The sequence below is a fragment of the Mauremys mutica genome, chromosome 14 (genome assembly GCF_020497125.1).
Source record: "Mauremys mutica isolate MM-2020 ecotype Southern chromosome 14, ASM2049712v1, whole genome shotgun sequence".
NCBI lineage: Eukaryota > Metazoa > Chordata > Testudines > Geoemydidae > Mauremys > Mauremys mutica.
Genome location: NC_059085.1, coordinates 43,168,154 through 43,188,022, shown reverse-complemented (window position 1 = coordinate 43,188,022; position 19,869 = coordinate 43,168,154). Strand labels below are relative to the sequence as shown.

Here is a 19,869-nt window from a genome sequence, read left to right as displayed (position 1 = left end):
AAAGATTTGTCGTGGTCTCTAACGCAGGTTTCGCTTGTCACAGCCAGTGACCCAGCCATGCTGCAACATCTGCTCCACAAAGCACTTTTCTGCATGTGGATACCTCCGTTTGTCTGATCAGTTAAAAGTCAATCCTGTGCCAGAATATGGAATGACAAAGCACCACTAGATGCTGCAGGTTGCACAGGCAGGTCTTTCAAAATGATCAGACTGGTAAGGATACTGTAAACACAGGAGCCTGCTGTTTATTAAGAAAAGTCCCAAACCAATTGCATTACATTTGTATTCACACTACAGTTAACAGCAGTGCTACCAGATTCCAAGTATGCATGCTAACAGGCCCAGAACATATTTGAGACAATTTTTAAAAGGTTGAGAAGTGAATACAGTTTCTATAGCAGGTGAAATTCTAGAGTTCAAAGAATAAAGGGGAAGCCCATCATGTTAAAAAGAAAAAAAGGGAAAAAGCAATGGAAATATCAAGTCCCAGACTAGAAGAAAAACCATAAGATTAACAAGTAAAAACTACTACAGAATGCTGTGCCAACACTGAGCTGGCATTAGAACTCGTACAACCAGTGGGTCAGGCAGGTGGCACTGCCCTACAGTAGCCTAGAGAGACCAGGCAGGTCAATTTTCAGGACCCAGCCTTACTCCTAAACCCAGCAGAGGTTGGGAGTCCTGAGACAGAAGGAGGCTCTGCATCAGATAAGTGATGGTGGGTAAGAATGCCTTGGATAACTGCATCCATTCCAGGGCCGGCTCCAGGCACTAGCCGAGCAAGCAGGTGCTTGGGGCGGCCAAGGGGAAGGGGCGGCACGTCGGGCTCTTCGGCGGCAATTCGGCAATGGGTCCCTCGGTCCCTCTCGGAGGGAAGGACCTGCCACTGAATTGCCGCTGAAGAAGAAAGCGGCGCGGTGGAGCTGCCGCCAATCGTGGCCTTTTTTCCCCCCCTTCTCCCTTTCGCTGCTTGGGGCGGCAAAAACCCTGGAGCCAGCCCTGATCCCTTTCATCTGAACAACACAACATCCGCTGCCTCAAAAGTCTTGTCTAGTTCTCCACAAATGGAAGTCTGATGGCAATAATGTGAGGCGTGCTCATTTGCACTGATTTCTACAGGGGGCTGTAGACTGAAGTCCTTCAGTTGTGTTCAGACCTCTTAGTCCCCTACAGAAGAAAGTGGGGTGGGGGGAGCATCTGGACTGGGGCCTTTTAGGGACACAGACAATAATCCTCATGGAATAATCCTCAGTAAGAGAAAAGGGCACATTATACAGCCAGCCAGCAAAATACTCCAGACATCAATGCACAGATATTTCAGATGCTCTCATTGTGGAGTGAGAATGATCATGCCACAACAAGGTTCTTCTGCAGAGGACTTAAAGGTCTGAACACAAGTAAAGGAGTTCAGTCCAAAGGCCCCTGTAGAAATCAATGCAAATGAACACACGGGCTTCCATCCCAGAGTCTTTACTGAAAGGTGCTTCTCAAGTTCCTACTGAGAAAAGAAACAGCACATCTAGACTCAGCCTCTCAATGCACTTTGTTCAGAGTCCTGATCTGGAAAATGGGCTTCTGATGTAAAAGTAGATCCTAGACTGGATTTTAGACATGTGGGTTGGCCAGTACCTGCACACAAACTGATAACTCAAAAAAAGTGTTGATAATCCACGAACTGATAACCCCAAACCAACCAAAACATCCCCATAGAGACATGCACAGAACTATCAGAGAGATCAACCGGCAGAGGAAGCCCCTAAATCTGTAGAACTGTGTACTTGTCATAACAGGTCTCATGAACATGTTAGAATGCCCCATCCTCCTGCATTTATTAATATGGTCGATATAACAATGCGTAAAGACCATTTTACTCCAGTGAACCTTGTTCTCTCAGTCAGTATATTTTTAAACTCTGAGCAGAGATAATCAAAGGGTACAGACAAGTCATGTAGAAACTACTGTGTCTTAAACTGCCTTGAGCCCTTCCGAGTGGACTCCATGATTGTGCCCGACAGAGAGACACTTCTGAAGCTGTGGTGTGGGAAGGAATGGCAGCGCACACCCATGTCACAGCACAGATGCTGAGCGTTTACACTGTGCTGAGCTCAAAAGAGATTTTAGCATTTAAATTAATTCTGAACCCATGTATTACCCCTTTCTGCCTTACATGACCAACTATATCTGTGCTTGCATCAGGAATCCCCAACCCCAGAGATAACCAGCTGCAGAATCCCTCCCTGAAGACAGCCTCCCTCTGAGACACCCAGACGTTGGGGCAGGATATTGACACCACAAAGATTCCCTGCTCTGGTCTCTCAGTGCCTTTGACCCTGCAGCTGAAAGGGGAAGGACTCAGGTATGGTGCTGGAAGGAAGCCTCCAAAGCCCTCCTCTCCCATTCCGGATTAGGAATGGGTTTCATACTGGTCTTAAACTGGGTTCCTCCTCCTCTTCCCGGGTCTGGGGTTGCTGGGGTGGTTCTTCATCACCTGTGTCTTGTTTGTCTCTCTCTGCTTCAAGCCAGCTCTGAGGAACGATCATTTTCTTTGGCCCGTGAGGAGGCAGCCCAATCAGGGCTTCCATGTCCTCATAGTTTATCACTTCCTTCTCCAGGAGGGTATTCGCCAGCTAGAAAGAGCAGACAGGGCAGAAGGTGAGTGTACATACACTGAGTTCAGAAAAGTTAGTGGCAGCTCTGGCAAGGCATGAAGGAGAGCATGCTGACATGGCAGCTAGTGCTTGGGGTGAAGAATCTCCAGGACATGCCGCTATCCTCCCCAGGAGGTCAGCTAAAACAGAAGAGAAGATGTTTGTCCATGACTGTATGCAGCAAACAATATCAAGGTATATACACCTCTCCCCCGATATAACATGAATTTGGATATAACACGGTAAAGCAGTGCTTGGGGGGTGGGGGTGGGGGTGGGGGCAGGGCTGCGCACTCCGGCAGATCAAAGCAAGTTTGATATAACACGGTTTCACCTATAACGCGGTAAGATTTTTTGGCTCCCGAGGACAGTGTTATATCGGGGTAGAGGTGTATTTGGACAAAGATGCAGCCAAAGCAAGATGTGCTACTTTACTGGTATAGAAATACCAATATGTTATACCGGCAAAGTGCTCCTAGTGTGGTCACAGCTACATCAGCAAAGCTTGTTCTGTACTGGTTAGTAAGACAACCCCTTACAAGTTGTATCAGTAAAAGTGCAGCTTTGCTGCTATAGCCGCATCTACGCTAGGGGCTTCTGCTGGCTTCACACCTTGACCAACATAGCTATGCCAGCAGAAGTACCTTGTCATAGGTCTCACCCCCACTTAGAGCTGTTGGGTTCCAAGATGGGGACCTGCATGGACTCCCCTAAACTAAAATCCTAGTTTAGATCTGGTAAAAGCTGCCACCACCCAATAATGTACGTGTATTGGGACACAGTCCTTCCCCAAAATCCTTGGGGATCCCAAGAGCCCCAAATCCATGGAGTTCTTACACCCAGGAGAAGTAAACCATTGTCCCCTGCTTCCTCCCCCCTCCCTTCTCCTAGGAGAGATACCTTGATTCAAACTTCTTGATTCAAGCCCAGGAGGAACTCACTCTTCCCCCCTCCCCTTCCCCTGAATTTCCACAAGAGAAGGAATTAACCAAGTCCAAAGAAAAGAAAAGAATTTATTAAAAGAACAAAAAAAAAGTAAACTGTCTCTGTAATACCAAGATGGAACAATACACAGGGTCTAAACTTATCAATCTCTGGAGAGAATCCCCCCTCCTTTCTTTCTCAGTAAAAGCAATAACAGTACAGAATTAAAGAAATTCTATAGCAAAACACACAATTGCAAATGTAGAAATCAAATTATAAGACTAATCCGCTTTTCTAATTAATACTCACTATTGGATAGTAGGAACTACTCCAGGAGAACTTGGAGACATGTCTGGCCTCTCTTAAATCCAAAGAGAGAACACAGAGCAAACAAGGAACACAGACAAAGGCTTCCCTCCACAGAGATTTGAAATTATCCTGTCCCTTGATTGGTCCTCTGGTCAGGTGTTTCTCAGGTTACTGAGCTTGTTAACCCTGATCTGTTTATTTATGACATACCTAGTGTAGATCTCGTCTATCTGTAGTTTTGGGGGGGCAATATGCAACTTTTTGCGCAGCTGGCACCTGCTACAAAGACTGAGAAACAGCCAGGAGAGCTTTGGGGACAGGGGCACTCTCACAGCAGAGTACGACTTGATGCTCTGTTCCCCTAAGCTCAGCAATCTACAGCTGCTGGGGTATAAGTTAAGCAGGTGATCTCTAGCTGCTTGGCCTGGAGAAGTGACCAGGAGAATCACTTTAGCTGAATGAGGTCCAAGGAGCAGAGGTAGAAAGGTCTGCCCCTCTATTCCATACACTTACGTGACTTTGCACTTGTGTGAACACTTGTGAAAGGTGCCAGGTTAACAGTCAATGGCCTCCATAGGATAGGTACAGTCTAGACAACGGCAACACACGTTTTCCTCACTGCCCATTGGACAGAAATTCTCTAGGCCTGGGAGGAAAGTTCATTCTCCAGGTCCATTCAGGTGTGTGAAAGTGACAGGACTGCCCACATTACCAATGGATATGTCAGCAGTTAGGTAAGACAGATGTGTGTGTAGACAGTTGTATTCAAGTCCTTTTTCTTTAAATGGTCTGTTCCCACTGTTAAAGCGAACAATACTGTGGTTGAAGCAGGCTGGCTGGTCATTATCTCTCACTGGTCACAGATTCCCTAAAGGAAGACTCAAAGGTGTCCATACTCCGTTGGGCCAATGGGTGAGCACAGTTGATACACACGGTATGATAGCCCAGGCCCTGCTCCAAGAGTGGGAGAATTGTGACATTCCATCCCAGGATAGGTAAAGGCCCACAACCTGACCCCTGAGGGGGCAGAGCTGCAGCCAGCCCTGTAACACTTGCAGCGGTAGCTTAACAATGTGAACTGAGACTATCAGCTCATTCACACTGGTGACATGGAGGTAAAAGGCTCCACGGCCCGTTATTCCTCCCCTCAGATACTGTCCACTTCAATCCCCATGTAGATTTCCTGTAGACTGGTCCCCAGCTGCAGTGGTAAAGGCAGCACTTGCTTTTTGACTCTGGCAGACATGCTGTTTCTGACATGGCAGACTCCTCCGGGCAAGGCCAATATCTATTCTCCTTGCAGTGGTGTAAATTACACCTCAGTCCCATATTTGGCATCCCAGGATCAGAAAGTCACCATGGAAGTAAACATAAAGGAACTGCAGTTCTGTGCTAGAGTCTAACCTTCAACTACCCCCATCAAGCCTCTCCACAGAGAGCACCTCTCTTACCGAGCAGTGAGTCCCTGAACACCACCAGTTAATGTCTAGAGACTCAGATCATTCACCACTAAAGAAAGTTCCCACTGCAAACACACATGCATGCCAAGTCCTAATCCAATGGCTGACCAGATATGCAGCTCAAAGTCTCTTTTTCCTTTGCTTCCTGCAATCTGGAAATGCACCAGACCACACATGACTTCTCAAAGCTGGAAGATAAGCACAGAAACACTGCTTCCTGAAAGTACCACCACCACTCCCCAGGACACTGCAATGATGCCAGAAGCACTAATGAAGTCCGTACCGTTTGCAGTTTGTCCCGGTTGTCCAGTAAGAGTTTCTCTGTGTGCCTATATGCTTGAGCCACCAGCACTTTTGCTTCCTGGGAAGAGAAGTGAGAAATAATGATAATGGACAGACAAAGATGAATGAACACTATGTTCATATAAATGATGAGCTGTGCCTAGAGACATGATTTACAAACAGCAGCTGGTCAGAAAGTCCTGTCCCTATGGAAAAGTTTGGTTTTCTCTTTTTTTTTTTTTAACCAAAGAATCAAAGATTTTCTGCCAAAAACTAGTCTACTCTCTTGATGAACTGCCACAGCACAGCAGGTGAGTCCCTAGTTGTGGGGCATCATGGGAGATGCAGTCCAGCTGGGAAACCTGGCCATAGAGAAGGAGGTAGCTGAACTGTAATTCCCATAATGCACCATGGTAGCATTTCTGAATCAACACATTTCAGTTTTCAAGTGTTTGGTTTCTCATGAGTTGGCACTGTCTGGAGAAGGCAGACACTGACAAAATGCAATGTTTTGTGAGAACACCCCATTTTCTGTTTAAAAACAGTTTCACTTGGAAGTTTTCAACCCGCCCTAATACAAACACCTGCTCTCTTCCTCCTTCAGGGTGTCCAAGAAATCTAGAAACCAAAGAAACAAAAATTCTATTCTTGAGATTTTTAGCTATGTATCTTTTCACAATCCAGACACCACACAGTATTGTTTATTGCAAATTGTTACTCCTGGGGGAATTCTGCACCACTGCATATGCACAGAATTTATGTCTCCCACTGATTTCTTTGCTTCCCGCAGAAAAAACAACTTTCTAACCAGGAAGCAAAGGGAAGCCACAAGAGCAGCCATACGACCCTCCCCAGAAGTATGTTTTGGGAGCCCAGGGCAGCCGGCAGAGAGGTAAATCACAGTGGGGCAGGGGGCAGGACTGGAGAAGACCCTGTTGGTGGCTCTTACTCGGCGCTGGGCTCAGCTGCTAGTCCCAGCTAGGCTGAGGAGGATGGGACTTCCTCTTCTCCTGCATGGCATCTGGGGCTGTGTCAGACCCACCCCCAGATTTCTCCCCCAGATGCAGGAAGCTCTGCAAACTTCCCCCTCCCCCAGCTTCCTGCACCCATTGCTCCTCAGCTGCAGGGGAAAGGATCCCTGTACAGGAAGCTACTCCCCCCAACCCTCATGCATCCAGACCCCCTCATACCCAGACCCTCCCGCTGAGCCCCCCCACACCCAGAACCCCCCCCAAGCCCCACTCCCCCTGCACCTGGACCACCCCAACAAGCCCCCCACACCTGAATCCCGACCCTACTGAGCCCCCAACCAGCTGCACATGGATCCCCACCCACTGAGTCCCACTCCCCCAGCATCTGGAACTCCTCACTAAGCCCCCCACACCCAGACTCCACTGCCAAGCTCTATCCCTCCCAAACCTAGACACCCCCCCCCTCACTGAGCCCCAACTACCTTCACCTGGACTCCCCTGCAGAGTCCCATTGCATCCAGAACCCCCCAACAAGCCCCTGTGCATCCAGATAGCCCCCCCCCGCACCCAGATCCCCCACTGAGCCACCCGCACCCAGATTGCCCCACACAGAACCCTCACAACCCACATCTGGATCCCCCCAAACTAAGCCCCTCAGCACTTGGATCCTGCATTGCTGAGCCTGTCTGCACCTGGCACGGAGGGGCAGCACCGTGGGGTGTTTCTGGGGCAGGCCCGGTCCTTGTGCTGTGCCAGGGTTGGGTGCAGCATCATCACTGAGTCTGTGTCCTGGGGAGGAGCTGCACAGTGACCTCCCACCTCTGTGTAGCCAGTGGCCTGTGTGCCCCAATGTCATGCTGGAGTTTCCACACTTACTTGACAAATCAAATTTGCAGAATTTTAAAATATTGTGCACAGAATTTTTACTGTTTTGGCACAGAATGCCCTCAGGAGTAGCATGAACGTGAAGGGGATGGATACGCTCAAATAATCACAGTGTCTTTTCCTATCCAGGCATCTACTCTCAATCCCACAATCACCCCATCCTTATTTTGTTTCCCACTCCACCCTCAAAAAAGTTAGCTACAGTCACACCCTGTCCCCCATTCTGCCCCATCTCGTCAGCTCCGGTCACGCTGAAATCATGACTGCAGCTCTCTGCAGAGATTACGTCTTTATACACTGCAACCTATTTTATGGCAACTAACTGAGGTTCAAATCAGCAGCATCACTGGTGCAGAAGTTGCAGCTTCACATGATTCTGCCTGTTAGGACTCAGTGAACGTTCCTACCAAGGTGACACAGAACAAACCTGTGCTGGTTTCGAGGCATTTACTTCTAAATGGCCAGTGAACACAAAATAGTGGGCTGCCAGTTTTATTTGCAATTCGGTTTTTTAAATGAAGTGAGAGAAGAAAAGAACAAAAGGGAAGCTGACAGGACAAAGAGACTTACATGGTCCATCATTTGCTGAAGGCCCTGGCTGAAGGGGCGCCGACCTACCCCGGGCGTGCGCTCCAACTCTGGGAAAGAAAGATGCCCAATGCTGGGCACCATTCCATACTGCTTCACCATCGAATAGGCTATCTTGGTCACTTTCCTCAGGTCATCCTCTGCTCCTGAGAGAGACAGGGAGACAGGAACTCAGCATGGGATCACAGAGCTGACAGGTGTAGCAACTGGAGCACCTTCAGCACACAACCCACTCTGCAAGTCAGGAGTTCAGAGCTGCAAGATCTGTGTAGCTGAACAGCCCACCCCAACCACTGACCTTGCTAACTAACCCAGGACAAACTGTCACGCATTCTACTGACAGCTCCTACAATGCACAATCTCCCCTCACTCCTCCTTCAGAGTTTGAAAACACAGTATTTCACCCCATTTGTTAAAAGAAGGAGGCTCTAGGCCCCTCATTGCTACAGCATGCTGCAGCCAGAGCCTCTAGGAATAAGCCTAAGCCAGCAGGCCGGCATGTCAGTTAGGAAAAGATGACCTACACACTGATGAGGACAAACCCATGATCAAAAAACTCATTCAATATTTCACCCTACTCCCCAGTCTGCAGATACATCTGCTGCTCAGATCACCACCAGGAAACAGGTAAGCAAAGACCTAGGATCAGGTTTTCTAAACAGCCTGTAAACTACTTCAGAGACTAGAGAGAGAACACTGAAGTTCGTGGCACATAGCATAATGCTTCAAGATGGGGATTTTGAGACTGCTCAGCGACGGTCTAGCTCTGCTCCCATCCAGCAGGGCCGCCCAGAGGATTCCGGGGGCCCGGGGTCTTCGGCGGCGGGGGGCCCTTCCGTTCCTGGACCCACCGCCGAAGTGCCCCGAAGACCCCCCGCCGCCAAATTACCGCTGAAGCGGGACCCGCCGCCAAAGTGCAGCCCGGTCTTTGGCGGTAATTCGGCGGAGGGGGGCCCCCCGCCGCGGGTCTTCGGGGCACTTCGGCGGCGGGTCCCGGAACGGAAGGGCCCCCCGCCGCCGAATTACCGCCGAAGACCAGACTGAACTTCGGCGGCGGGTCCCGCTCCGTCTTCGGCGGTAATTCGCCAGCGGGGGGTCCTTCCGCCCCGGAGCGGAAGGTCCCCCCGCCGGCGAAGACCGGGAGCGGCAGAAGCTCCTGCGCCCGACCGCACAAGAGTTTGCCGGGCACCCCGGAGCGAGTGAGGGACCCCGCTCCAGGGGCCCCGAAAAACTCTGGTGGGGGCCCCCGTGGGGCTCGGGGCCTGGGGCAAATTGCCCCTCTTGCCCCCCCCCGGGCGGCCCTGCCATCCAGGTCAATTTGCCAGAAGCTGGGAATGGGCAACAGGGGATGGATCACCTGATGATCGCCTATTCTGTTCATTCCCTCTGGGGCACCTGGCATTGGCCACTGTTGGAAGACAGGACACTGGGCTGGATGGACCTTTGGTCTGACCCAGTCTGGCCATTCTTATATAGAATTTTCACTCTTGGCTTCATTGTGAACAGAGTTAGGCCAATGCTGTACACTTCTGAAAACCACCCCCTCCACTTGGATTTCAACGATTAATGCTATTCTCCCACACATTATACCTAAAGACAATGACACTGGAGGTGAATCCCCCTTCTCCCCACCCTGACTTCTTCCAGCTGGTGTTACTAGGGCAGGCAGCTGAGGATCTACAGTGCTGTACAGGAGTGTCTCTACAGAACAGCTCCTTATACACCAACATGCTTTGAAAGCCAGGGAGGCAGACAGCTATCTCCCCTCTATGTAAGGGAAGGGCCCTGCTAGCCTGGCACCTCATCTGGGTCAACCCGTGCAAGGTTCTGGCTCCTCACCTGTTGTGACTTTGTTAAAGGTGATGGCTTCAGACACTCTCCCTCCCAACGCCATGCACATCCTCTCAAACAGCTGCTCCTTGGTGAAGAGGTACTGGTCTTTCGGGAGGATCTGAGTAAACCCCAAGGCAGCATTTGTTCGAGGGGCTATGGAAACCTGAAACACACAAAAAGCCTCTGCCAATTTCAGAGAACAGGGGCTACGAAACAGAATCCAAGCAGGGAGAGGAGAGGAAGATATTCAGATTCTCTATTTAACTTTAGATTTGTGAGAGGCTCTGGGGTGCACTTGTGTGAGGGAACCCTTGAGATTACAGGCACAGGAGGCCAAAAAGTGACAATGTCCCTTGACAGCGTTCCCACACTGAAAGATTTGCCTTCACGATTGTGCTTCCTGACATTATGGAGAGAGGCAGAGAGGAATGAGACATGGAAGTCACTCTTAGGGTAGTAGTCAACTAGCCAGTGAACCCTCAAGATGCCAAAGTGATTTTAGAAACCATCAACCAAATTCAACTCACTTCACACTTGTGAGCATGTCCTGCAGAAGTTAGTGGGATTACCAGAATTAGTAAGGCAAGCAGAAATTGGCTCTATATTAAACAGGCATCATTTGTAAGATCATTTAAATGTTGGGAGTGCAGTAATCATTTAACAAAGCAACACTACACAACAGAGTTTAGTGCTAGTGTAACACAAATGAGCCTCTGATACTGTAGGAGATTTTATTCCAATGTTAGGACTTTTTTGAGGTAGGAGGAAACACATGGGAGAATACAGCCCCATAGGTCTGAAAGGAAGCCCTTTCCTATGGAGTGCCTCCTGAGGCAGGCCAACTCACAAGCCTACCAGTCTCAAAAAGCATCCCTTCAAACCAGGGACACGCGATGACCCAACCGATAGTTTTCCAACATGCTGGCAAGCCATCTCTGAGAGGGGAAGATTGTGCATGCACACGCAGGCCATGCTGTGTGTCTGGGAGGGACATACACATCAAGGAGCAATCGTAGGCAGATTTTAGTTCCTTTAGTGTGCACAGGGAACACTGTGGTCTCTGAGCACATCCAGCTCAGCTTTTAAACGTAAAATGATGGCTGAAGATGATTCCCTAGATTAACAGCACAAAGTGCAATGCATCACCGTTATTAATGGAGTCTGATAATGGATTTCCTAATTGGGTACTTGGCCGTGTTACTGTAACCAAGTTCAGAAGAAGTGAGGGATGATGCAGCAGAGTTTAGCACAAGCTGTTGCATTATGATCAGTGTACATTAGACTGGAATCCAAAAGGACCCTCTCCCCACCCCCACGCTGAGCTGTGTTATTAATTCATAGCAGACAGTTAGGTTACCTTCATCACAGCCTCTGTGTGTTCCAGCAGCCAGCCAACCAGCGCATGGCCTGACTCGTGAAAAGCCACTACCCTCCGCTCTTCCTGTGACAGGATCTTACTCTTTTTGGCAGTGCCTGAGGAAGCAGGGACAGAGCTTCAGTTGGGAAAATGGGTTCTTGGCTTACACCTGTCACCAGCTCAGAGTTCACTCTCTTTTCCGAGCCAGCCAAGTGTGCAGTGTAACAGTTAGCGAGCTCATTACTCTTGCCTGCCCTGCCACCCCGTCCAGATGGAAAAAGCAACACTGCTTCAATTCTGTGCTGTTAAAGAGGTGCCCTCTATCACCTTACTAGTTAATCACGGCAGAATTCAGCCTGAAGTGTAGGCTGTTTCATTCTGCACTAAACTGAAGCATGAGATGTTTTCAGCTGAGATCTCTTATTCTCTCTTTTCAAAGGGCTGAGTTAAGACACATTTTAATAGATTATTTCCGCCTTCCTAATGACTAAAGCACAGGCCTAGGATTCAGATCTGGGATCAGGTGTACCACAGACTCTCTGTAACCTTGGCCAACTCACTTTTCTGTGTCTTAGTTCCACATCTACAAGATGAAGATACCACTGAACTGGCAGGGGTGTTTTGAGGCTTAGTTTGGCTGTAAGGCCCTTGAACTCCTTAGATAGGAGACATCATAGAAATGCAAGATGTTTAGATTATAAACATCTGCAACAGAAGAGGGTCCCCGTCCAAGGATTCAGTCTACTAGGAACACTGAAATAGTGCAAGATCAAGGTTGCACATGAAAGCTTAGTGCAAATCTTGGAAGGTTTTCCATGCTGGTTATTCATGGAACAGTCTAAATCCTCACAGTCTGAGGCCAAGCTTTTGGAATTAGCAAATTAAGATGAACTCTCAGTGTTCTCTCCTCTCCTCAAAAAAGGAAAAAAAGGTATTTTTAATGTCCATTTTCCATGCCACTGCACTACAAATTGGAAAAAAGCCCAATTAATATTTTGAAGAGATGCTGAATAGAAGTCAAACTTGTAGCATATGTGCAGAAAATATGCTAAATGCAGAGTACAGTACACATCAAGAACTCCACTACATGTACTGTGCAAGGTGCCAGTATTTTAAAGCAGCTGTTTCTGCATGGTGCCAGGATCTGTAGGGGGCAGAATGGGCTCAGTGGAGAACATCAGCAGTGCACTGATTTTGTATGATACCTTGGAAAAAACATTGTTTAAAATATGTTAATAGAAAGCCAGGGGCCTTATTCAACAAAGAAATTGCAAATTACATTCAAGTATGTTTTGTACAATCACTGCCCAGGGATCCCAGCAAGAGCTATGCCTCAGAAGGCATGATGAGGATGGAACAGCAGCTTCAAATCAGAATGGCCTTAATTTTAATCAGAATAAGGTCAGTCCCTTAATCTTCTTTTAACACAGGTTGGGTTATTATTTATTATTATTATTATTATTTAATTCTAGAAGCATTTCCTTGTCAACCCACCAGGGAGAGAGACTGTATGAAACTCTTTGCAATAGCACAGAATGTTCCTGCATAATTGCTTCTTCCCTTGAATAAAGCCAGCCTCGTCTAGGAGAGTCCCCCGAGGGCTTGTTTTTACGCTGTTTAGGAGCAGAATGTGCCGAGGATGCTGCTCTAATGCAGCACTAGTCGGGTTCCACAGGCAGCCAAGGATGCAAGCAGGCTCCACCATAGGCACAGCCGCTCTCTCTGCTGGCATCCTCCACAGGGAGCCTATTAGACACTGCTCCATCTTCTCAATACATTCTCCCTCATTCCCAGGAGACAAGACTTCCAGACTGGTCCCATTTCCAGGCTTGAAGCCTTGGCAGTGAGCAGCATTTGAGAAGCACCTTTACCCCTTCTCCCTTGTTACAGCAAAGGGTTTAAGGCTGACGTGGCTTTCAGCACCTGCTATCAAATCCCTTGATTTAACACCACTCTTCCTAAAGCAAAGACACTTGCAGTAAAAACCAGAGGTATGTCTCCTTCACTTGCAGGGAAGTCCAGCAATGACATTGTTGTGTGTGGACGGTTAAGACAGCAGCAGCACCATTAAGTATTTTTGTGCTTGGCAGCAGCATGAAAGCTCCAGACTCCCCTAACCCAAAGAGCTACAGTCCTGCTGGTTAATAAACTCAGTTTGTTCAGTGATTCAAAACACTTTATGACCTCAGACTTGCATCATAGACCTTAGTTACAAAATCAAAATGCATCAGAATGAGGATGCAACATTTTGGGTGTGACTGGAGAAGGCAAGCGTGACCACCATTGGAAAACTCAACTAAGTCCCTCCTCAAGGAGACTGGCATTTTCTCCAGCTGAGGCAGCAGCTGCACCATAGGAGAAGCTGAAACAAGCATTGGCCTTTGCTGGCTTATGCCTTTGCAGAGCAACTTGGAAGGACCTTCACTGGCCACACTTGGTGCTGCTAAGCAGCCAGGTGTCTGGCTTTGTGCAAGTGTGCACAGAATTACCCAGAATGCTCATGGGGAATTGCACTTTTAAGGTAGATGAAATTGTAAATAGTCTCCTGCAATTCTTATTTAGGATGTTTAGAAAGCACCTATTCATGGGCATTTAAGCACTTTATAATAAAGCAAGACTAAAACTCCAAATGAGGAAACAACTGACTCAACACAAGTGTTCTGACCCATAGACTCATAGACTTTAAGGTCAGAAGGGACCATTATGATCATCTAGTCTGATCTCCTGCACAATGCAGGCCACAGAATTCCACCCATCCACTTCTATAACAAACCCCTAGCCTATGTCTGAGTTATCGAAGTCCCCCAAATTGCCGTTTGAAGACCTCAAGCTGCAGAGAATCCTCCAGAAAGTGACCCGTGCCCCATGCTGCAGAGGAAGGCGAAAAACCTCCAGGGCCTCTGCCAATCTGCCCTGGAGGAAAATTCCTTCCCGACCCCAAATATGGCGATCAGTTAAACCCTGAGCATGTGGGCAAGACTCACCAGCCAGCACCCAGGAAAGAATTCTCTGTAGTAACTCAGATCCCAACCCATCTAACATCCCATCACAGACCACTGGGCATACTTACCTGCTGATAATCAAAGATCAATTGCCAAATTAATTGCCAAAATTAGGCTATCCCATCATACCATCCCCTCCATACATTTATCAAGCTTAGTCTTAAAGCCAGATATGTCTTTTGCCCCCACTACTCCCCTTGGAAGGCTGTTCCAGAACTTCACTCCTCTAATGGTTAGAAACCTTCGTCTAATTTCAAGTCTAAACTTCCTAGTGTCCAGTTTATATCCATTTGTTCTTGTGTCCACATTGGTACTAAGCTTAAATAATTCCTCTCCCTCCCTAATATTAATCCCTCTGATATATTTATAAAGAGCAATCATATCCCCCCTCAATCTTCTTTTGGTTAGGCTAAACAAGCCAAGCTCTTTCAGTCTCCTTTCATAAGACAGGTTTTCCATTCCTCGGATCATCCTAGTAGCCCGTCTCTGAACCTGTTCTAGTTTGAATTCATCCTTCTTGAACATGGGAGACCAGAACTGCACACAGTATTCCAGATGAGGTCTCACCAGTGCCTTGTATAACGGTACTAACACCTCCTTATCTTTGCTGGAAATACCTCTCCTGATACATCCTAAAACCGCATTAGCTTTTTTTACGGCCATATCACATTGGCAGCTCATAGTCATCCTGTGATCAACCAATACTCCGAGGTCCTTCTCCTCCTCTGTTACTTCCAACTGATGCGTCCCCAATTTATAACTAAAATTCTTGTTATTAATCCCTAAATGCATGACCTTGCACTTTTCACTATTAAATTTCATTCTATTACTATTACTCCAGTTTACAAGGACATCCAGATCTTCCTGTATGATATCCTGTGTATACCTTCTCGGTCCTTCTCTGTGTTAGCAATACCTCCCAGCTTTGTGTCATCCGCAAACTTTATTAGCACATTCCCGCTTTTTGTGCCAAGGTCAGTAATAAAAAGGTTAAATAAAATTGGTCCCAAAACTGATCCCTGAGGAACTCCACTAGTAACCTCCTTCCAGCCTGACAGTTCACCTTTCAGTATGACCCGTTGTAGTCTCCCCTTTAACCAGTTCCTTATCCACCTTTCAATTTTCATATTTATCCCCATCTTTTCCAATTTAACTAATAATTCCCCATGTGGAACCGTGTCAAATGCCTTACTGAAATCGAAGTAAATCGAGGACCATAACCATCTGGCAGAGCACCTCACTAGACAAGCATGCAGCCTCTTCTGTGTGTCCAGTATCACACCTCTTCTAGTGGCACCGTACTATGTAAGTAGCCAAATATTTGCATTCTCATAATCAAGACCTTGTGTACTCTGCAGCAGAATGGACCAAAATTCTGCAGCATTCTAGTGCAGCAGACTCAAAATTCTGTGGCAGTTTCAGGTGAATTCAAATAGGTTTTTACAGAATTAAAAAGGAATACTACCATCAGTGCAGTGTAGTGTACAGTTAGTACAGTGCAGTCCCTGGCTTATTTTGATATTAAACATACTCTGCTCACAAATTTTCAGTGTGCTGCAGATTGTTACATGAACAGTTCATAATTTGCATGTTTGGAGTTTTTGGTTTGGGGAGGAGAGCCTGAAATGTAATCAGCTCATTGGGGGACAGTTGTGACTTTGGCACCTGGGAAAACATGGCAGCTGGCTTGGGATTGTTGGATAAGTGCTCAAACAACATGGAGTTGCTGGCAGGATGTTCTCTGCGACGGCTCCTCAGTTTTAGAGCTCACCTCAACTTGGTCCACCAGAACCTGGATTTGTTAACCTTGCAGACACACTGCACAGCTCCTCTTTTTCAGGGCTGTTGAGGAGGGGGCATCCCTTTAGCACGGTTTTGGTATTTATATTTATGCCATAGGTGCCCAGAGCGCTGGATGGGCACCGAAAGCCACATTTTAGAAATGGAAAGAATTGAAGAACAAACATGTGAATTGTCCTCCTTAGGTTCCAGAGTTCCCCTTTTGTGATAGGAGCAGATTGCACCTACTAGTCCAGGCTGAGAACTATCAGTTTGGGCTCAGGTTTGGAAAGTTCTCTGCACCATAAGGGCTAAACACTGTTCTAAAAGGAGTGCTTAGACTCTCAAGCACAGTTCTGCACCTGCAGGCTTCCCAAAGCCCTACCTGTACGAAGGGGAGAGCGTGGGCAGAACCACCTGTCTTGCTAGACCTCTGCCCACTGAAGAACCATATGCCAAAAGGCAGGACAAGCATCATGGAGGTATCAGAAAGAATGAAAAAAGGTCAGGGCTTCTTACCTGCAATGACTCTCTCTACAGCATACTCAAAGTTGAAAGTATCAATGGATTTATACCCCTCCCTGGCAGCATGGAGAGCCGCCTCGTTACAGATGTTTGCTATGTCAGCGCCTACAGGTAAGAGTTAACAAATCAAGCTTTTTTGTAATGAGGAACAAAGAGCACAGGACACAAACCTGGGGGAGGCGCTATGGAAATGAAATACACCTGCATCGCCAGCTCCCTTGAAAGAGAGCACAAACTTTGTTTCTGTTGCTTATGTTAGATTTAAATAATATGGTTGGCTTCTTGGCAATCAGCACTGGGCTGCCACACAGGACAGAACTGAGCTATCAGTTAGCAGGGCGAAAGCCCACGCTGGCTCTCAGCAATAGAGGAGCAGTGCGGTGCGGGTAGCTGGTCTTGCTTGGGCCACTGCGTTGTTCTTACAGCAACTGCACAAACCTCTCCACAGGAGAGAAAACATCTGGTCTGAGTTTGTGTGCATGAGCGATGGGAGGGGAGGGGGTTGCTGCAAGAAGTCACAACAGAAGCAGTGTGCTGGGGCCTGTTAGAGGGGAAACCCAGCAAGGGCATTCCAGAAACTACATGCAGACCGACGCCGTGGAGTCCGTGGTCAGAAGCTGTGTTCCAGTAAACTATCCCGAGAAGTTCCGGGGTGTGGGAATGTGGAGATCGGCTTGATTTTACCCTGCTCTACAAAGTAGCCTCTACTCATTGCTACCCAGCAGCAAAGTATTTTTGTTAAAAGGTATTCACTGATCTACAAGTCTTTCCCCAGCTTAATGCACTGAGGGCAGCATCTCATTCTCAACAACAACCAGGAAGAGGCAAAAGCAGCAGCTCTTTCCCATGGGAATCTGGGTCATAAGTGATGTAATGGCTCCCCTCCACCCCACCACCGAGGTAGAAAACAGCTGGATGCTCAAAACATTCAGGGACTGAAAAACATCCACAAACAGTCACTCATCCACACACAGATTTGTATCCAAGAGCGTCCGCGCAGGTTCTGGCCATTTCAACAGGAGAGGGAGCAGAGAGGAAATAAAACCACTCAGACCAACAGACATTGTAAAGGAGGGTGTGGCTAAAACAGAGGTGAGCAAACTACAGCCCGCAGGACTGTCCTGCCCGGGCCTTGAGCTCCCGGCTGGGGAAGCTACCCCCGGCCCCTCCCCTGCTGTTCCCCCTTCCCCGCAGCCACGCCACCGCGTGGGCAGCACGGCTTGCACCCACCCACCTCTCAGGCTTTCCAATAAGCCAGTCCTGCTGCTCTGAGCGGCATGGAAAGGGGCCGGGGAGTGTGTGTGGGGGGGGAAGGTTAGATAAGGGGCAAGAGGTCCTGGGGGCAGTCAGGGGACAGGGAGAAGAGGGCGACTGGATGGGGCGGAGGTTCGGGGGTGGTCAGGGGATGGGGTGTGGGGGGGTTGGATAGGCGTGGGAGCCCAGGGGGGCCTGTCAGGGGGCAGGGATGGGGCAGTCAGGGGACAGGGAGCAGGGGGAGTTGGATAGGGGGTGGGGTCCTGGGGGGAGCAGTTCGGGGCAGGGGATGTGAGGGGACAAGGAGTAGAGGGGGGTTCTGAGGGGGACAGTCGGGGCAGGAAGTGGGAGGGTTCAGATAGGGGGCAGGGGCCAGGCTGTTTGAGGAGGCACAGCCTTCCCTACCCGGCCCTCCAGACAGTTTTGTAACCCTGATGTGGCCCTTGGGCCAAAAAGTTTGCCCACCCCTGGGCTAAAACAACCAACCCTTGAGTTCACAAACAAGGAAACCCTTACAGTGCCTCAACCCCCGCCTAAGGAACAAGGCTGGCTCGTACCACTGAACCCCGGGGTGAGCTCAGCCAGGCGCTGGGAATAGAAGCTGCCAGCTTGGGTCAGCTTCAGACTCTTCAGGTGCTGTTCGAAGATCTCTCTTCTCTCCTGTAATGAAAAGGAAGAGCATTTGCATGGAGGGGTTAGCGCCCCAGCCCAAAAACCTGGCACCACTGTCACCTGGAGGTGAGATTAGGGGGAATAAATGTCCCCCCCATCACACACGGCAGTAAGCTACATCACTGGGAAGCCGGAGGTAAGAAGCACAAGTGACTAGTACATTACGAAAGCTGTGATGAGGGCCAGCCACAAGAGGGCAGAGATGCCCTGCTTTGAGCCCTCAAAGTATTTACCAGTTTTGATTTCACCAGTGACACAGAGCTTTCAAATTCAGGACAGACACATGGAGGCTTACAATGAGTCACCGGCTCCTCGCTCCAAGGGGAACTTTCCTCACTCCCAACTTTCACCCTCACTGATCTCTGAACATTTCTTTAACAGCACAGCACTTACAGCAAAGGAATCAGGAGCTCACAGCCCAAAGCCTGCTCCCTCCCCTGCCACTGGGAAGACGTCTCCTACTTGCTGTGCGGCATGTGGCCATTTCTTAGATTAAGTTGGGGGGGCTAGATGAGAGCTGGCAAGGGGCCAAAGTGTGACTCATTCAGCTGGTCCAGGAGGTCCTGATTAAAACAATGAGTTCCGTTGCCAGGGGTTTACCTCCTCCTCCTTCGGGGCAGCTGCACAGTTCATATTTCCGGTGCCAGATTGTATCAAGCATTTAAGGTATTTTAAATGAAAAGTCTGTGGACGACGGTAAAGCCGCAGATGGAAGGAGGAGACAATCTGCTGGAAGAGTGAGTCTTCCTTGCTGCTTTCAGAGACTGTGTCCAGACTCTGCTACAAGTCCCATCCTAGCAAACATGTTGGACTCCCACTGCTAAGTGGATCTGACTGCGCTCATGGTTCAGGAGGATACGCACATCAAGCAGGCTGCAAGGAAGAGAGTGGGTATCCAAACACAAGCAAGACAGAGAGTGAGGTAACTAGTGCTTCATTTATAATGAAAGAGGAGCTGGGGCTCAAGCAATTTTTTTTTTTTTTTTACTTTCATAACTGACGCAGCAAGCCCAGGGGCGCCGGGGGCTCTGACCCGCCAGGCCCAGGGGCGCCGGGGGCTCTGACCCGCCAGGCCCAGGGGCGCCGGGGGCTCTGACCCGCCAGGCCCAGGGGCGCCGGGGGCTCTGACCCGCCAGGCCCAGGGGCGCCGGGGGCTCTGACCCGCCAGGCCCCAGCACAAATTAAGCACTGCAGGTAACACACAGGAATGAATGGTGAAGGTGCATTACTAACCTGGGCTCTGCCCAGACAGGCAGTATTGGCTAGAGAACCAGTTTAGGCAACTCCTAGTTTCATGGAGAGAGGATACAGATATGCATGAAATTGCTGTCTCCATGACAAAAGGAGAACTCCAAAGCACAGCTCTCCATCAAGGCCAGAT

General features: G+C 48.8%; 1 protein-coding gene across 1 annotated transcript in view; it reads right to left on the bottom strand.

Moving 5' to 3' along the window:
- Positions 1-882: 882 nt before the first annotated feature.
- Positions 883-19,869, bottom strand: part of SPG7 (SPG7 matrix AAA peptidase subunit, paraplegin) — a gene marked incomplete at its 5' end in the record, with an annotated part of 51,094 nt that continues 32,107 nt past the window's right edge. The window contains 7 exons of the mRNA XM_044987272.1: positions 883-2,627; positions 5,624-5,701; positions 8,049-8,212; positions 9,906-10,062; positions 11,257-11,372; positions 16,557-16,667; positions 18,374-18,476. Coding sequence (XP_044843207.1) covers positions 2,418-2,627; positions 5,624-5,701; positions 8,049-8,212; positions 9,906-10,062; positions 11,257-11,372; positions 16,557-16,667; positions 18,374-18,476 — 939 coding nt within the window. The remainder of the gene's footprint in view (positions 2,628-5,623; positions 5,702-8,048; positions 8,213-9,905; positions 10,063-11,256; positions 11,373-16,556; positions 16,668-18,373; positions 18,477-19,869) is intronic.